Source organism: Branchiostoma lanceolatum, chromosome 11 (assembly GCF_035083965.1).
Source record: "Branchiostoma lanceolatum isolate klBraLanc5 chromosome 11, klBraLanc5.hap2, whole genome shotgun sequence".
NCBI classification, from domain to species: domain Eukaryota; kingdom Metazoa; phylum Chordata; class Leptocardii; order Amphioxiformes; family Branchiostomatidae; genus Branchiostoma; species Branchiostoma lanceolatum.
Window position 1 is genome coordinate 152,154 of NC_089732.1, and position 19,053 is coordinate 171,206.

Genomic DNA, 19,053 nt, shown 5'->3' on the forward strand with positions numbered 1-19,053 from the left:
ACCTCCTTCTTGTTGCAAATATTGGGAGGGGGGCATATTCAATGTCCAATTCCTGAGTATAGCAACATGAAAAGCTCGCTACGAACTAGCAGACCGGACCGGACCTCACTTGTCCTATTGCTATGGACTACTGAATGTCACTTTCCGGACATTTGCGTCTGATAGACCAAGGTGGATATGCCAAGATTACGTGCATGGTCTGAATATGGCGGGAAAAGGCTGTGAAAGAATCTTGCATTTTGACCTGCGATCTTTGTTTAAAAGGTTAAAAGAGAAACACTTTAAGTTTTCACTACTTGCAAAATGCAAAAAGAAGGAAGAACTGCAAGGGACAAGTTGATTGATCATGCGCACCAAGGAACTTTCTTTAGACCGATTTCACCCGGATTTCAGCCGTCCAACTTTCCCCGCTTGGGTGGCAAATCTATATTTACGGTTTACCGGAGACTTGGTCATGTTCGGTAAGTACCTTAATCTTTTATCACGAGCAGATCTTATGTTCATTAACTTTTTTAAAGTGGGCGGTGCTTCAAACGAGATATCTTACTAGCCGAATTAACCTGATGTGTTACGCCTTGATGCGGTTTACCGGGTATGCAATACAAACAACAGCAAACAAACAAAAGCCGTCGGTGGGACCAAATCTCCAAGCAGATGTTAGGATTTACGAGTGCTCCTTTTTAACCATTCTCTCGCTACTACAAGAAAACTTTATAAATCTTGCAAAACACACACAAACTCAGCTGGATTCTAACATCTGCTTGGACTTGTAAGTTAGGAATGACCGGTGGCTAGATGGATGTTTATTTTCTCGTTTTAGGATTTTAACCTTGTTTAAAGCGCCACTGTTCGACGGTCATTTGAACCAAGACACGGTTTTTAGATTTTTCTATGTTACAAATCGGAAATTTTGCCAACAGATTTAAACTCCTTTTAACAAAATAAAGTCGTAAAAAACTAATCTGAACAAGAAGGATGTTAGATATTTCACTAAAGAGCGAAAATCATGTCCGGCCGCTCACGGCGATTTCAGGGGCAGAATATTTCTTATTTCAAAGTTCCCGGTGTGATACAAACTTGCTCACGTGCCCGGATGGCCAACAGCTATCCGTCGTTACGTAATCTCTCGGCCGAGGCATCGTAGCCATCCTCACCCTACGACAACGACTTGCATCATATCCAAATATCCAGGACTAGGTATCCTCCGATTTTTAGTGGTAGCGGCATTGACATTCATGCCACATTTGTAGCACTATTGGTAGAAATACCAGCGAAAAGAACATTGTTGCATTTGTAACGGTGGGGAATCCCGCCAGCTATCCCTGCGCCGGCCGGCAAGTCGTGAGAACTCTTGAGAAAGACACATTCGCATGCAATAGGCCACGCCCACCGCAAAACTTCCAAGCAGTTCATCAAAGGCGCCGGCATTCACCACTGCATAGCAACCGGCCGAGCCCATAGCACACTTTCGGGCGGATTGCACGTGACATTTGCATAAATTTTCCATATTTGGAAAGCTAGAGTCACGTAAATTGTCTCGGGTTACTTTCGCTTGATTCTAGCGCGCGCGTGTTCGAGCAGGCTATAGTGCCCCACAGAAGATCACAGAACTTCCAGTGTTTACTTTACAACATGTCCGCGACGACGCTGGGAAAATGGGGTTGACGGTTCCACCGACGGCCAGAAGGGTATTTTCTCAATACTAAAACACGGCTGCAAAATTAGACCGCGCCGCGATGTTGCAAATACGGAGAGTTTTGCCGCTCGCCGTGTTGTTGTTTTGTCTCTGAATGACCTTTGACCCGGCTTGCCGCTTGCATGTCGCGGGGCGCAGCGGCCGATCTCGGCCGTCTTTCGTGTTTCACGGCCGAGATCGACGATCTATTCACAACCACGCGGGCAGATTTGCCTCACAGATTAGTATACACAATAGGAATTATCGGTAGGAGGGGAAACATGTAGGTGTGAAGTGTGCATTGACCGGCCCAAGTGCGGGAGGGGCAATTCAAACGGCGACATTTTCACAGCGCAGTTCATTAGCCCGCCGGGTGGGACCATAAACCGGCATTTGTCGCCGTTCTCCCAGAAATTGTAACCTTTCCACTTCCATGGAACTCGGCCTGGGTCCATAAACCGAAAATGTCGCTAATTGGGGGCAATCTAAACGGCGACAATTTTAGAATTGTAACCAACACTAATTTATTGCCCAAAATGTAACCGATTTTGTCCATTTGTCGCTTTTCCGCGTTCGTAGTGAGAACAGAGGATCAACTGGCAGTACCTGATCATGAGGACTTTATTTCTAAAGACGGCCTGACTCTACACTCACAGTCGTATGTACACATGTACACACACTGCAATAGCCATGTAGTGGTGACACTGTGATAACCCACGTACACACATACACACATTGCAAACCCTACGTACGTACGCACATACATGTATAGTTTTTACACACTATAATACCCTACGCACACACATACACACACTACAATATCCCACATACACACAGACTGACACAATCTCTGTCAATACACACTGGGTCTAACACAGAGACACTATATATGTATATATATATAGCGCCCACCAAGCATCCCCCCCACACCCACACTATTAAAGATACTCCTTCCCATTTTGTTTCCCTCTCCGTTACAGGATTATCCTGGATATCCACAGCTAGCCTGTCTAATCCACAGCAAAGCCATGTAACATTTCAGTTATTCTGACTGATGGCAGTCGTTTGCTTCCATAGAACTTATTCATGAATTTCTCAGCCATTGTTCTAAATCACCAGTCCTTACACTACCCTTAATTACAAAGATGAAGTTACTGAAAGCCTGGGAAGAACGGATTGTCCCAGAATATCTGTCTTCATATGTAATAATTCATGAGAAAACAAGACAGAAGCGAGCGCTGGCGTGCCTTCTCCATTATAAGTTAGAAATAGTTCTGTGCATTATTAATGAGGTAGCGAATGCCACGCAATCCCCATTATCCAGGGATAACGGACTGCCCGGCCTTGTTACAGGCATGTTACATCACTGATGGCTGATGAGTTATGAGGAAAATGTGGGGAGAGCTCAGTCGATAATACTGTTAACACCGATGGCTTATAAATTACACCTACACCAAACTGACATCTAAAGTAACGACAGTGTCCCACTTGTTTTGGAAAGCACAGTCAGGGCTAGAATGTAGGTTAGTGCAGGTAACATTGGAGCTGTGCAGGTGTTTCTGATGTCTACCTGTACCTAAAACCTGCACTGGTTCATTATAAAACCAGCCAGTGACAATAGAGTACTAGTGACATCCTCAAAAAGTCTTCATACTTCATAAATACAGCTTCAAAATGGCACTAATTAAGGAACATCTTCAAAACATTGGTTGTTGATACCAACTGTATGTACTCAACCTTTACACAAATATCAGAAAGTGCAAACTGCTTTGTACAAAACACACGGCTGTTTTCACCAGGTAACCAATGAGACGTCATAAATACTTGAACACAATTTGGGCAGGACAAAAAGTTATAAATAGAAAAAGCAGTCTTGTCTGGTTAGATGCCAAGTTACAGTCAGCCGTTCATGGTGGCTGCACTACCGCAGACTGAAACCTGATCTGATAAACTGAAACCCGAGTCACCTGACCTTCAATGTCATGGTCAGAGGACAGCTGAGGTAAGGGTTATCTACTGGCAACAATGTCAAATTTCTTATGACGTATTCACTATGGAACAAAATAAGTAAAACATCCTTGGAGGCCTGTCTTAACTGGTGACCTTGGCAGGTTTCCAAGACAGGAGCTCGAGGCTGTCTGTTTACACCAGAATGTCTTCCTTTTACCATATGGTACAAAAGTCTGAAGTTACTAAATAGATACAGTGCACCTTTATTATGGACATACGAGCTGAGAAGGCAGAATTTTAATGACTTTCCAGTTCCAGTTGTGTAATTGGAGGGTTCTGGAAAGAAAACGTGTAACTTGCACATCAGGACTGGAGCATTCTTGTATTGATCTCAGGTGTGAATAATTGATCAATCCACCAGTCACAAGACAACAACATGACTCCCCCTCATGAGCTCACTACAGTTCTATTATTGGTCATAACTAACAGGGGTGCACCCCCCCCCCACCCACACACATACATGCACCCCCACCCACACACACACATACATGTAAGTGTACACACACACACACACACACTCACACACACATAAGTGTACACACACACACACACACAAATAAATGTACACACACACACTGCCATTTTATGTTTTCTAAAACTTCAAGTTGTGGGTCTCTCCTCAAACACAAACTTTCCTGCATCCTCTACCATACCAGTAGCACAGCACACCAGGGTTCAGAACAGTGGGATTTGAACCCACAACTTCTAGTCTAAGCCCACACCAAAGGTCTTGAAAGGTGACCCCATCCTGACATCACTACTGTAACAGTGCCTCCACTGTTTCCTGCTGAGACTGAGTCTCCATAAAAACTGGCCTTGACGTATATTTAGGCCAATTAGCTACAATTACATCAGCCCCATTTTAACGCTCCAAATGGAAACAAGATGGTGACTTGAACGACCTTGAACAAAAGTCTCAAGATCAACATGCCCATTCCTGCAGTGAAGGATTCTGTTCCCTCTACAGGTGTGATGCTGTATTGATAACAACATTATATAACAATGCACTCTGCCTTCTGCACTAAAACAGCATTCAGATGCAGTTATACATTCGTAATACATTCGAAGACCATAGTGAAACCTCTAGCAGAAGAAACGCTACTGGGGTCACTGGTAGTACTGGCAAAAGTTGCGAAGAAAGTTTTACATTGTACATTATAGTTAATCTATACAGAATGTACTTTGTTGCGACAACAACAAAAAACATGCCTGTTGTACTTCAGCACTATAGATGGATTTATATAAGCACAAATATCTTAACTTTTCCTGAAACCTATTCCTGTTATCAAAAGGAATGGGGTCGCTGGCAAAAGCTGTAATGAAGGTTTAAACCATCATCATCCCGGTGTAAACTACGTACATACTAGAGTACATTCACCCTGAGGCATTTCTGCACATATCTTATATTTAGTTATAAGACATTGTCATCTCTGCTTAGATAACAAAGAGCTTGTTTTCTTATGTCTATCTGTCTCCACATTTGCTATTGCACCAACGTTTTGAAAATATTTTTACTACAGACGGAAGTTATAGAAACACCAATCCCCCATTATCATCGGTAGTCAGGGAAGTGTCTGGATGTAATCACACGAAATTGTCCCCAAATTGCCTCTAAATCCCGCCAAGTCGGAGCCTAACTACCCACAATTGGCCGCATGCAAACCTGTGTGACAACACTTCGTCAAAAACCAGCCTCCACTTTATATGATGACATTAGGTCAAAAACCCAGCCTCCACTTTATATGATGACATTAGGTCAAAAACCCAGCCTCCACTTATATGATGACATTAGGTCAAAAACCCAACCACAATCCTAACCACCACTTCAGCCAGCCTTGTATGACGGCCCTGCGTCAAAAACCTGACTTCCATTCAGAACACCGCCCTAACCAAGGCTTTAGCTGGCCCTGTATGACGTCAAAAACCAACCTCCATCCTTTACTTAACCACCACTTTGACAAGCCCTATATGATGACAGTAGGTCACAAACCCAACCACAATGCAAACCACCACTTGAGCCAGCCTTGCATCAAAAACCTAAACACCACTTTATCTAGCTGGTTCTGTATAGCAACAGTTCGTCAAAAACCCAACCACCACTTCAGATGAAATATTGCTGTGAATTAGTCGTCCACTCCAACAAGTTGGTCTCCGTTATTCCAGCCTTGATTGCGTAGCCCAATTTTCCCTGCCCAATTCACCGCAATAACGTCGCCTTTACGGACCCTAAAGACTCTCCATCAAAACCTCATTTTCTCCTGCGTATTGATTGTTAATCCGCGGCTGTAAAAGCGGCTGGCGACTCATCGCGAGGATTTATAACCTGAGCGCTGCGATTATCGCACAGGAACAAATCAGCCGTTTATATCATCGCTCGAGGGGTCAGGGGTCACAGGCTGTCATGCATACAGAACTGGCTGGTTATCATGCTGTGGTTGGGCGGTTAGTAATCTCACTTTGGGATCACAGGGTCGGTGGTCGAGTCCTGCACTAGCTGCCCTTTTTGTTTCCTGAAAACATGTGATTCTTAGTACCAAACCAAGTTTTTTAGCAGGTAAAGTTATAAGTTGTTGATATTCTTTTTAGAAAGCTCAAACATCTTCCTGCTAACTGGAGGTGGATATTTTATTACTAGCCTATAGTATTGGTCCTTTGTTTGAGGAGTCACACCTTGGACACAACAGTTAGGGGGGAAAGTTTGGGAATGTTTTGGTGCACAAAAACAACCAGTGAAAAGATTCTTCCAGTTTCACAGCTTGTACCAAGTACGAATACAAAACTGGTGTGTCCTGTGCCCTGCAGCGGTTTGTGCATTTTGCAATTTGTTATTTTCGACTTGAACTACAAACAAAAGAGACTGCCCTTGTCCCTCCACCTGGTCTGTGCAGTGATGATACTGCAGAATGTGAACAGGAGAACTCAGTGGAAGATCATACTTATTGCAGTCAAACCTGCCCAAGAAAACCACTCAGGGGACCGATAAAACCTGGTCTTTGTGGACAGGTGGTCCTGTGCCCTGTGCCGGTTTGTGCATTATGCAATTTGTTATTTTCCACTTGACTTACAAACAAACAATAGAGACTGTCCTTGTCTCTGCTAACTGCTCTTGACTGTACTTTCCTGCTAAAGGATGGTCAGACTAAGCTCAGGGATGTCTCCACCTTACATTTTTTTTCCGTCCCACTCATTGATTTTGATTTTCAATGTTGAATGTGTCATTGATTTTCTAAGCTTACAAAAATACATTTTCATCAGATTTAGGTCATAAGATTGATACATTTTGGACAGACAGGGTTGAATGTTTTTCCGTCCCAAAAAGCAAATTTCCGTCCTGTGACAGAAGGATGGGTCCTGGAGACAGCTCTGGACCAGCTATAGGGTTATAGGATCCCCATCGTCCACCACAGTCATGGATACTTCCCATCCTGAGATCAGCAATAACAGGACCATAAACTGGTTCACATGACAGCTGAATTTGGACTCAGGCCAAAAACGAGTCCAAAGTTCTGGCCTCAATAATTCATACTGTCCAACACAAAAGTCAGTCAGGTTATCTATCAAACTCTGATCACTCACGATCACACAAACAGGCACATTGAAAACCGCCCTTGTGGCGGTATGTTGCCCCTGCATGGGTAAACAAAATCAAAATGAAAAATTTCAACAATGTTTCAACGTTTCTCTAAAAGATATCCCAACAAGTAACAACAATAAAAGCAATTTAGTATCATTGAATTGCCTCTAGGTTATGCATACAATTGTTTTTAGACATAAATAATTCACAAAGTCCTCCACAAATATCTGTCAGGTCATCTGTCATGCTCAGATGACTCATATAAACATCCCCGATGTTTACATACCTTCTCCTAACATCATCACAGTCATGCACCAAGACGGTCATGTTTTCAGTAGTTTGTGGTTTAGCTTTCTGGTTTTTGTCAAACAGCATTATTAAAGAAGCTATGCTGGATTGTTATGATATTTGGTGTACAGTTAGAGCTTGCCCACGCAAAGAAATAATTGGCTTTTGTGAGTCACGATTAGACCACTAATAAAAACATAACTTGACATTCACTATATGTGTTTGGTACCGTGTGTGGTTTTATTTATTTGTTTGTGGTTGCACAATATATCATTTGAGAAGCTATGGCTGGGTTGTCATGATATTTGGTATACAGTTACTATTAGGTCTGACCCTATCATAGGAATAGTTGGATTTTGTGGCCCCAAGTTCCTGACCATCAAGGACAAAACATGCAGTTCTTGATCCGTTTCCCCAAGAACTGTTATCAAACTTCTGCCTTGTGCCAAGTTTGAGTTTTTATGTGTACATTGTATTCTATTATTATAGCATAAACATCAAAAGGTCAAACTGTGACTGCTGAGTTGTGAAATGTCAAAGGTGAAACTCGGGTCAGCCTGTTCTAACACAACTTCAACCTCACATCAGCTGACAAACCTTCTAACTAACAGTTTAACACGCTATTTCTGTACTCAATATATAAACTTATAAAGCACGGAAATAACGTATAAAACTTTAACTATGTCTATTAAAACAGATGAACAGTTGTTAGTAGCACATTTACAGGTTCAATGTACCAGAGAAAGTCCAATAATGTTTTTGACAACTCCAATTAAAAGTGGACCATGATTTACAGTGCAAAGGACGGCAACAAAAACAACAACAGCCTCTGGCTATAGTCTGAACTTTCGACCACCTAGTCAAGAGATCTGTGACTGTGTCATCTAGTCATGCCTGTACTGTCATGTCGCAGAGATAAAATGGTTAATAACTACCACATTCAATACTTTTACTGTTACTTTATCATTTTTTTTAAATCTTTTTCAAAAAGATGTTGTTTCACAGCTATTGGTGTTTGACTCTGTGTTCCACATAACATTGGAACAATCCAACTTCTCAGTAAGTACCCTGAAGTCACATGCTGGCTTCTTTGTTTGAGACTTTGGCTTTGTGTCAGGTGACACACCCCCTTGCCTTAGCCAATCACAGGCCAGATAGGGGCGACGCCCACAAACTTGTTTACCACATGGAGCCACCTGTTTACAGAGTAACAGCTGATTTGTGTCTCTGATTCGGGCCACAGAAAACCACAGAGAGGAGAACAAACAACTCAATGTGCTTCGGTAATAGAGCAGAAAGTAATATTTAACATTATTCCTGCTAATGGCATATTTCTACATGTACATTTGCAGTGATTTCAAAGGAGGTTAGCTTGGAGAGGGTCAGAAACTAGCCTGACGAATCGCGCTCCTAGTGGCCAGCCGGTCCTGTTGGGTTGGGGGTCAGTAACCTCCGGCCGAGAGCTTGTGTAAATACAGGCTAGGCCACAAACTGAGTACATTGACGAGTTAGACTTTCAGACAGCATTTGCTGTCTTTCATCAGTGTCAAAACAAACTATGTCTTTCCTAAAAAATACTGTGAGAGGATGCCCAGCTTAGGCAAGAGACACAAACAACTTTCAACTATGGAAAACAGAAACATTTCCTTTCAAAGATCCAACACTCTAGACACTTCAACCTACAGGCACATGTTGGAGATACCTATAAAACTAATTTCTACAATCCTCAACTACGAAATACGACCATCGTAACACCACACTTTGTACCCGGTCTGCTAGCCTGAAGGGCAGTGAAGTTTGTTTGTCACGATAGAATATTTACAGAGCAACCACCCTGCTTCTGAAGCCCCACTGTGGTTTGTTCAAGGTCTCATTCATGAGTTTTTTCGCCCCATAGGCTTACATGTTATAATACATGTTTTACATGGGCGCGTTCTTAATGAAGATATAGAAAATGTGCCAATGTTTTTCATTCCATGTTGAGAACCGTTACCCTAGATTATGTAAAAAAATTGACAACATTTTCACTACACACAATCTCTTTTGATAGCAATTACAATCTGCACTTGGCCACACCCCCAAAAAGGCATTTCCAGCTGTAATCGCAGGACCGAATCACACACACTGCCCAGGCTATGTACTTCTGACCTCGCGTGCGGCTGCCGAACTTTGCCTGCTAATTTCTTCAGTTACAAACAAGCTTTCATCAGTTTGACGCTTGATATCAGCTGGGCTAGGTATAAGGAATTTTTACACAGATATAGACACACGTACATGCAGCCATTCATTTTCTGGGGTACGGACTCCTTTAGGGCACCCACTCGGAGTATTACAGGAATGAGACCTTAATGAAGCCACTACTAGAGACTTCCAACATGCGTCAGGAATAGCTGTTAACTTACTGGCAGACTGTCATTGAAATCAGATATGTGCCGCATATATTTCTTTCCTATGTACACTGTTATTGTGTTGATGAATCTTTTAACATTTGACTATAACCAGTGTAAGCAGCAAGAAACTGGGGTGGTAATAATAATACTTGGCAGCTGGTTCTAGTTTTGAGGAGGAAACTGGAGTTAAGACTACTGGGAGGAAACATCAAAGGGTGAGTCTTAAGTCTTGAGCAGAGGCCTAGGCTAACGTCTTACGTTTCTGACAACATCTTAGAAACATACAAACAGACTGCCTTAATGAGGAGTTGTGGCCAAGTTAAAGTAAACGTCTCACCTTCCTCATAACAGAACAGGAGGACAAAAGTTAGGCTTGTTGTAACAAGATGAAGTCCAAGTTTACACAAAGCACAACTAACTTCCCGACTTTCATGAACATGAAGACTAGACCTGTACAGCTAGACTTACAAACTTTACCTTAAAGCCAAAGCCAGGGCTTGTGTCCTACCTCTCATTACAATGCAGAAACAGTGAGTCACTGTGAATTGTAACCAATATATATTACTAGGCATCAATATATGTACATAGACAATGATGTGCTTAGTCTCTGGACCAACAGGTTGTGAGTTTGATTCCTGGCTCACCCGACATGCACACTACCAGAAAGGGCTGCAGTCCTTAGGACAGGACGTTAAGCCGTTGTTCACTGTTCATTGTACTTGTCGAAAAGAGGAAGGAAAATTTTCTCGCTACAATAAACCTGTAAATACCGTACATAGCGTCTGTCTTCTCTGTCAAGACCAGTGGAAGAGCAAGTCTTCGGTAAGCTAAACTGGATTGATATCACTTGCACTTTTCACAGCTCCATGTCGGGAGTTTATTGTGTGCAAATTGAATTTATGCAGGTAGGCAGTAGTAAATTTACTTGACAGGTATGATAATACTCAGGTATAACTTTTGTGTACAAAAGAAAGGATGGAATTCTACAGTCCCAATTATCTTGCTTACACAATATAAGCCTATGGCATCCAGGTGAGTCCATTGTTCCTGACTGACACTGGGTCAGCTCCAAAGGTCAATGAACTCATTATTCCCATATCTCTTTTTTTACGACTTAAGTTGGGGTCACTGACCTGGAATACACCTCTGCTCAACCAACAAACCCATTAAACTGACTCAACTTGTCTGTCAGAGTTGGTAGTCTGACGAAATAGCTGGGAAAGGGATCTCAAACTGGGTGTGAGAAATACCGGCCGTCTTTTTGAACTGCAATTTCTGCCCAGTACTAGTTTAGAACCCAATAATAGACCACCCATTCTTGTGATTTCTTTACGGGAGGGGCAAAAATCTAAACATTACTGTTTCTTCATAAAAATTCACTGCTCACCTTGTGTGTTACACGGAAGGGCGATTATACATGTTGTCTAATTACTCATAACGATTACAGCTATGTCAGCCCTGTTCCGTTGACAGGTGTCACCATGTCAACATTAACAAATGTCATACACACACCTTTCCATAGGAGTAACACGTAAACAATGGCTAGGAAATGTTCAGGGCATTTTTTAGAAGTTATCAGAAGTAACAAGCCTCATAATGAAATCCTTCACACCTGCTAGTTTGTCCTGTTTGCTTATATGCTGGTAATTATTCCCTAATGTGCTGTTAGAACCTGTACAGTCCTTTGGGACAGGAAATATGTTAATTACAAAGCCTGCAGGGTATTTTGCGGCATGAGTCTACCTAGTTGAGTTCTGGTTACCGATGAAGTACTGAAGTTGAACAAGACTGGATTCGGCATGGGTTTTCTTCTGTATCAGCAGTGAAATTTACAAACTAAGAATAAATAGAGACTGGCGTCAACTCAGCAGCCATATTTGCAGCCCTGTGTGTTTAACCAGACGGAGAGGCTGAGACTATCTGATCGCCCCAGTATTTGGGAGGACTGCTTATCTAAAACTGCCCCACCAAAAACCAACCATCGAGGGTCATACCTAACAGTCAGGGTACAAAGTCACGCTAGATTGCTCACATTTTATCCTGTAAGCTAAGAAATTGCAGTTTGTCAGGATTTCTACTGGTAATTGGGTGAAATCGCCTGCAATGACCCGTGATTACATTATAAAAGTGCTTCAATTTGATGGGGTGGATTTTGTGACTCGCAGAGTCGAGGAAACCGGGTAGGTTTTGTTACGGCGAAAAATTGTGTTGGAATTCAGATGTCTAAAATGCAGATAGTCTAATAACACACACACCCTGCCAAAATCAACGCAATATAAAGTCATTACGGCAATTTGCTGTTTGCATGCGTAATCACAGGTTGATGGTACTGTAATTGTGTAAATTGTGAAATAGTCTCAGTGGTTTTACGTTTGCAGCTTTCGCGGTGAGCTCTGTATCTATATCTATATAGCCAGTATAACCGCCATTAGGCGTAACACATCAGCTTCGCAGGCACACAGCGCGAAAGCAGCTGGTTACATTACACCGAACGGCCTGTTACACCTAGTCCTTACATATCTGACTGCAACCGTTCTTTAAATTAAAGCTATTTAGTGAGGATGCTCCTACAGTACTTGATGACAACGAGTTCCATTTTACTATGGCTCTCGGAAAATACAAATTTTATAGTCAGCTCTGACTACTGAACTGTTTCAATCACAAACTTAAAAACTCGACATACACCTTCTTTGCCAACTACGGCAAAAATGAAGTCCCTCAACTTTAAAATGTTCACACCGTGGCTGCTGGTAGTGGTAAGACTGGTTGTAGAAATTATCCCGCATTAGTCGCCTTTCATTGCCTAGACTACAGACACAGGACCCGCCCCAGGACAGACTACAGACACAGAAGCGGCCCCCTGACAAACTACAGACACAGGACTGGCCCCAGGACATGTAGGGAGACTACAGAAACAGGAGCGGCCGCAGGACATGTAGATACTGTCTGCAGGGAAGATGATGGAAAATTCCATTTCAATTCTCTGAACCCCCCCCCTTAATTTGGGCTGCAACCTCCCTAAACAAATCTTATTTATTCATCTTCCATAATTATTTATGTCCATTTTGAATTTTCAACTCAATGTTGTTATGACGTCAGGAAAGGTTAATATTTTCAACATTAGTTTTTACAGAAAATTTCCATGCTACTGTGCATTACCATGGCAACTGATTGATGATAATTTACCGGAAATGGGTTTTACATAATAAATGGTAACAAATGTTACTTACGCACAGGCTCCGCCACGGTCATGTCTCTGTTCAGGCGGATATCCGCGGGAACTGTCTTCTCTATCAGTTCATCCATACTCTGGGCACGGGAAGGCACAGGAAAAACACAGCAAGCCGTGAAAAATACACCGATACGACATTTACAACATGGCTGATTTTGTGTGATTACGCAAGCAGTTTGCAGACGACGTTTTCCTTCAATACATAATTTCCAGACTACGACATAGGACTGTTATGAAACTATATCATATCATGATAACATCCCACAAACTACAAACATTGCCTCACATTTCATAGCTGCATAAAGTTCGGGACGAGAATCAGCAGCCTGTTCAGTAAATATGTGAAGAAATGTTTGAAAATATGAATTTCGCGGGCGGACAACGCCCCTGCCAGCCTGCCCATCTAGGGCAGCAGCCTTACCATCTAGGGTTCTCCTGACCATAGATGGTAAAACGGTAAATATTCCCCCAGCCTATGATCGTGCCTGGAGTGTTGTTGGTGCACGTTGTTGCTGGGATTAGAGTAGCGTGATTTGGTGATATGATGACGAGGAAATCGGGTCTAATTTTGCGTGAAGAGATCGGAAATGATGTGAGGAGCTCCGGAGGAACCAGTTTTAACCGACTGGAGCGGAAATGTGATCATCAACTTCGTGTTTACGGACGATCGCAGCCAAATTTACCAACCTTCACTCCCAAAAATTGTAACATCGCCTGCTTGTCGTGGTCCCTGGGTCCGATATGGCGATCGGCAAAGCAGTCATGACGGGGGTAAATCCTTTCCAGCCCGCGGGGACCCTCCGCATCGGACGCCAGGCTGGATTTTCCTCGGCACGGCACAGCCACGACTCGCGCGAAATTTGGTTCGGCACCCGGCAGCGACCCGGCCGCCGACAGAGTTCGCCGGGAGCCGGCGGAGGCAGCCCGCTTTAGCGTACGGCCTCGCGAGGCCACTGTCACACATCTGGCCAGCCTCTGCATTGTTGTTGTGTCCTAAAATCCCTGTAAAACCCTCCCGCACCACGATGGCCGTGCTCGCGTGCGTCTGAACAAGAGTGGAGGCAGTGACACAAACTCTTCGAAATTTTAATCATTGTGCTCTCGTACGTTCTCGCGAGAGCTGATACCAGCGAGACTTGTGCCTCCCACCAATCACAATTAAGTAGATTAGATATCAGCCAATCAGCGCGCAGTCAACAATGACGCAATCCTCGGATGATATAACTCCCCAAACCAGTTTGGGTCAGTTTGGCGGGTCGGTTTTGGGGATGGCCTTTTTTTAAAGCGCTCATAACAGTCTGCACGGAAATTGCACCCAAACAAAACCTGTCTGGACGGAAGTACGATATGATATCGTCATTGAAAAAAACGAAATTATGAAAAAAAGATTTGTGTTTACGTTCGTAAGCTGCTCCTATCTGGGTTCTTGGTGTGTGCAAACTTTTACATTTACTTATTTGCTTAGCCAATGAGGTTATTTGTTTCCCTCCTTGGTTTAGCCAGGTCTAGTTAACTTTACGTATTCCGTACATGTGTTTCGGTAGTACAAAACAGTGGTTAAGATTGTTGTCCCAATGCCTATCAACGATTATCCATGGTGAGACAACTAATTCCTTGTGACACCTGCAAACTTGTTTTCATACCCACCATCCCCTTTCTCTTCCGTGCTATTCCTTTGTTTTCCCCTTTGACAACACAATCACCATCATCTGCAAGACGACTGCTATGAAGTATTAAATGGTCAATGTCCGAAGAGGAATTCAGGGAAGATGAACGCTCGATGAAAGGAATGAGCTCGAGACTTTTGTCTATTCACCAGGTAATCCTCCCCTGCCGCACCAAAGGTGACCCGGTTTTCTGCACTACTTTGATTCTTTGATAGGAATGGAGGCCAGTTTGTCTGCTGGCAAAATGCGGAAATTTCGTGCTTTTGATGTATAAGTGCGACTAATGGAGAAGTTTTGAATCGTTGATAAAGTCCAACTTGAAAGAAACAGCCTATCAAAAAAAAACCATCTCTCCATCAGTGTCTAACGTTATCTGTCTCTCCAAGCAGAGGTTTCGGTCGAGTGGAGAAAGAGTGTCCGAATTTTTTGCGTCCCTTAGTACCTCTTCCGAAGAGAATCTGTCTCTGTGCTCTCTCTCTCACCTGTCACTGTAAAATTACTACACGCGATTGAACAGATACACACAGATAGGAATAAATAAACGGACTCCTTTCTGTCTGCTTGAAAACTATCAATGGGGTAGAGTTGTATCTTCTCTTTGGTTTGTTGTTAGCTGACCTTTATAATAGCAGTACTAGTGCTTTCGTTATACTGTGGACTGCTGAGAACCGAACCAGCTGACAGGTCAAACCGGGGATCGAACCCCAAACCTATATACCAGATATGTAACATGTGCAACATGATATGCATTGAACTGGGCACTAACGTTACATATCTTACAGGACAGGGACAAGTGCTGCTCTGACTTCCCGGATAAATACAAGAAGAAGAAGAAACATCATACTTCTACTAAAGCTACAGCGGAACATCCAGAAAAGATCCGGAGCTGATAAAAGATGGTTAATTCCGGCTCCGTCGGGGGTAGTTTATCTAATTGCAGACCGCTCTCCGCCCATGTAATTATTTTGATAAGACTTCTGGGAATTCAGACTCCTGATGATGATGTAACGTTAAGTAATGATGCCGACTGCGATGTTCCTGAGTCAGTCCGAGGCGCGTCCTTCCCAGAACACCCGTCATGACGTCACGGTCAGGGTTATTATGTCACACGCGCGCGCCTCCAAGCAGATGTTTGGGCAGGGCTCTTTTCGTTTGTTATTCCATCCCAGTGGTCCCTAGCAGTGAAGTTGAAGTGTTGTTTTGTCCTGTCTGTCTGTATCAGTGAATTTGTGAGCGTGTGTATGTGTGTGTGTGTGTGTGCGCGCGCGTGTGCGCGTGTACCTTGGCACCTCAGTCATCTGGACGCACCTCTGCAAGCCCGTCTCAAAAAGAGCCATAAACCTCGCTGATGTACCGACAGCAGACCCCATCACCCAGCACAGTTCTGTTAAAACGTACATGATAAGAAGTAACGTCACCATCCGAAATTACGAATGCAATCCGTTACAACATGTCCGAGCTGGGCCGACTTGGATCAAACTCCGGATAGGTAGAAAGATCTACCGGACCTGCACCCATTCTGTCATCAGTTGACCTGCTGATATTGATGGACAGCCGGATGGTTTAACAATGTGTTATTAAAGGCAGAAATGTGTGTCGCTAAACTTGAGTAACCCCAGAAAACCCCGCCCCTCTTTCGGTGAGAGTTATTGCGGCCTGCGGGCAGATTTGTGTGAATCATGACAAGACAGAGCCACAGTCTGCGGCACAGACAAACGGCGTTAGGTTCGGTTGGCTGCGGTCCGACAGGTGTTTATTGGTCTCTTCACAAAGACCCCGCCGCCAGGTAATATATATTCTTACCCCAGGTAAGTCCAGGTACTGATTACCGGCCTAGTAACGCCGCTCATCCCGTGAAGTCACCCGTGACGGCTTAAGGTGTCTGCTGCTCTATAAACTCCTTGACTACCAACTTGACCCGGCAGGTACTACGGCATGCCCGCCTCAGATGCGCAGGGCTTAGAGAATACCCGCCAGGGCATCTGTGGTCTAGTCATCTCTTTGTGTAGCTAGACTCATTGAAGTACACATTTTTATGAAAATAATAGTTAGAAGTCACACGTAGTGTATGGAGGGAAGGGGTTCAAGACAAGACCCTGTATTTCGGAAACACCTACATCTTTTGAAACGCGTTTGGTTTATTTCAAGCCACAGAACACGTGTTTGGTACTCACATTGCCGTAAAAGAATAACTTCAGAACAGAAACACAATATAACAGGTAATGGTCTCGTCAATGTGACATTTGTTAGATAATCAGTCTTCAAACAAGCCCCAGGTGAGCCTAAGCTGCTGATTACGGACTAATTAACAGACATCATGCTTCAGCAGACGTCTGGGGGGGGGGGACCTGTCTGACTCCGCAGTTCTGTGTCCTCTTTTCTAACACTTAAACCCTCCGGGTACGATACAGATGTCACACACACTTCTGAGCGGCTAAGGCTTTTTCAATCATCATTGGTGCCCAATTAGTCGACTTGGAGTAATATAAGTGACCAACGCACGGGTAAGCCTCTATAATAATCTCTGTTGAAGTACAGTTTTATAGCTCAAATGAACTCAATGAATAGTTGAGCTAATCTTCCAATGGTCGTGGCAGAGAAGACAGACGCTATGGACAGTATTTGTCGTCCCGGGGAAACTCCCCTAGCTCTCGGACGTTGCGCTAACAGCGCAGTGACACTACGTTTGCAGAATTATCGATTTTCAATTAAATATTGATAAAAGAAGTCTCTAGAGAAATCCGAGCAAAGCTCAGTCCAGGATGACGTAGCGGATGACGCACTGATGACGCACATGACAAGTTCAAGTCTGTTGTAGCTGGTCCACATGATTTCCTTTCGGCGCCTCGGAGCTTGAGGTGCGAAGGGGCGCTGGTCTCTGACAGACGGCACTGGGCGAACTGATGATGATAGGAGTACTTAAACCTTAAGATCCTCGGCAACTCTGAATGCACTGAAGCAAATAAAGTAAACTTTTAGTTAACGTTAATCCCCAAGCAGATCTAGCAGTGACAAGACAGTATCCAAAGGGCCAATAGGATACAAAACCCGCCCGGCATTAGTATGCAAATCGATACAATGGTGATCGTGAAGACATGTCTTGCTGCCGGAACGCAGTAGACCTGCTTGGAGATTAAGTAAACTCAGCCTGCCGACAGATATTGCCTAAGTCTGTTTCTATTGTTGGGCATGGATATGCAATAAATTTCATCGTCATTGTCTATCGAAGAATATATAGAGAGGAAGTTTCATATGAGTTCCTGTCCAGGACCACTAGTAAATGATGAATGGAGATGATTAATGAAGACCTTTATTATACATGTTTGCCCCACTGGGCTAAGGCTAAGCACAGGTCACATGTTAACAAATCTATACATATTCACGAGTATTACCATATAAACATCTAGCATACTCTAGTATTTTCGACTTCCTCTCGCTTCTTGGTAATTGTATAAATTTACGAGGCTGTGTGATTAGTTAGAGTTGGTCTATCAAAGGCTGTAAGAAATATTAATTTCTCTCTACTATTCAGATAGCCGTGGCGACTAACGAAGGGAGTTTTTGCTTGATATTACATATACTTTCCCTATGTAATCATGCAAAAACTCCCTTCGTTAGTCGCCACGGCTACTATTCAGATATCTGAAGTCCCAGTTAAACCTCTCCGAGTCGAACTGTTCCTGTCTCTAAAACCCTCCCGTTTCCCGTGAAGGTCGTCCCGGGCAGGTTATCGGGGATGTAAGCGGTTAGCCGCCGGGTCATCCGCGGTCACGGTTCAGGCAAGGAGATTGGTTCAGGTCACCATTCCCGCCCGCAGTTATACCGTTCTCGGTCAATGGCCTGGGGCTGCTGCAATATGCCACTGACCGCTGGAGGTCGTGATTGTGCGACCACAAAATGCACAGATCTAGAATCGGCATTGATCACTCCCTTTAGACGTTGACAAAGAGCGCTCATAAGATTTTTGTTGAAACATCCGCTCTCACAGAAAGCAATCAATGATACCCACATCCATGCCAATATTAGCTTTTATCTGTAACCACCCAATGGTCTTTAAACTTACGTCAAGTTGGAGTAGTTGCAATATACCACCAACCGCTGGAGGTCGTTATTGTGCGACCACAAAAGGCACTGATCCAGAATCGGAATGGATCACTCAAGTCACAAGGATTCAATTAGACAGCAACAAAGATGCTTTTTGCAACTTCTAGACTTCT

At 43.5% G+C, this 19,053-nt stretch overlaps 1 protein-coding gene across 1 annotated transcript in view; it reads right to left on the reverse strand.

Annotated features, from left to right (window-relative positions):
- Positions 1-14,252, reverse strand: part of LOC136444848 (glycine dehydrogenase (decarboxylating), mitochondrial-like) — a 47,011-nt gene extending 32,759 nt beyond the window's left edge. The window contains exons 1-2 of the mRNA XM_066442602.1: positions 13,857-14,252; positions 13,168-13,246 (exon numbers count right to left, since the gene is read on the reverse strand). Of these exons, the coding sequence (XP_066298699.1) occupies positions 13,168-13,246; positions 13,857-14,150 (373 nt within the window). The 5' untranslated portion in view covers positions 14,151-14,252. The remainder of the gene's footprint in view (positions 1-13,167; positions 13,247-13,856) is intronic.
- Positions 14,253-19,053: the final 4,801 nt, after the last annotated feature.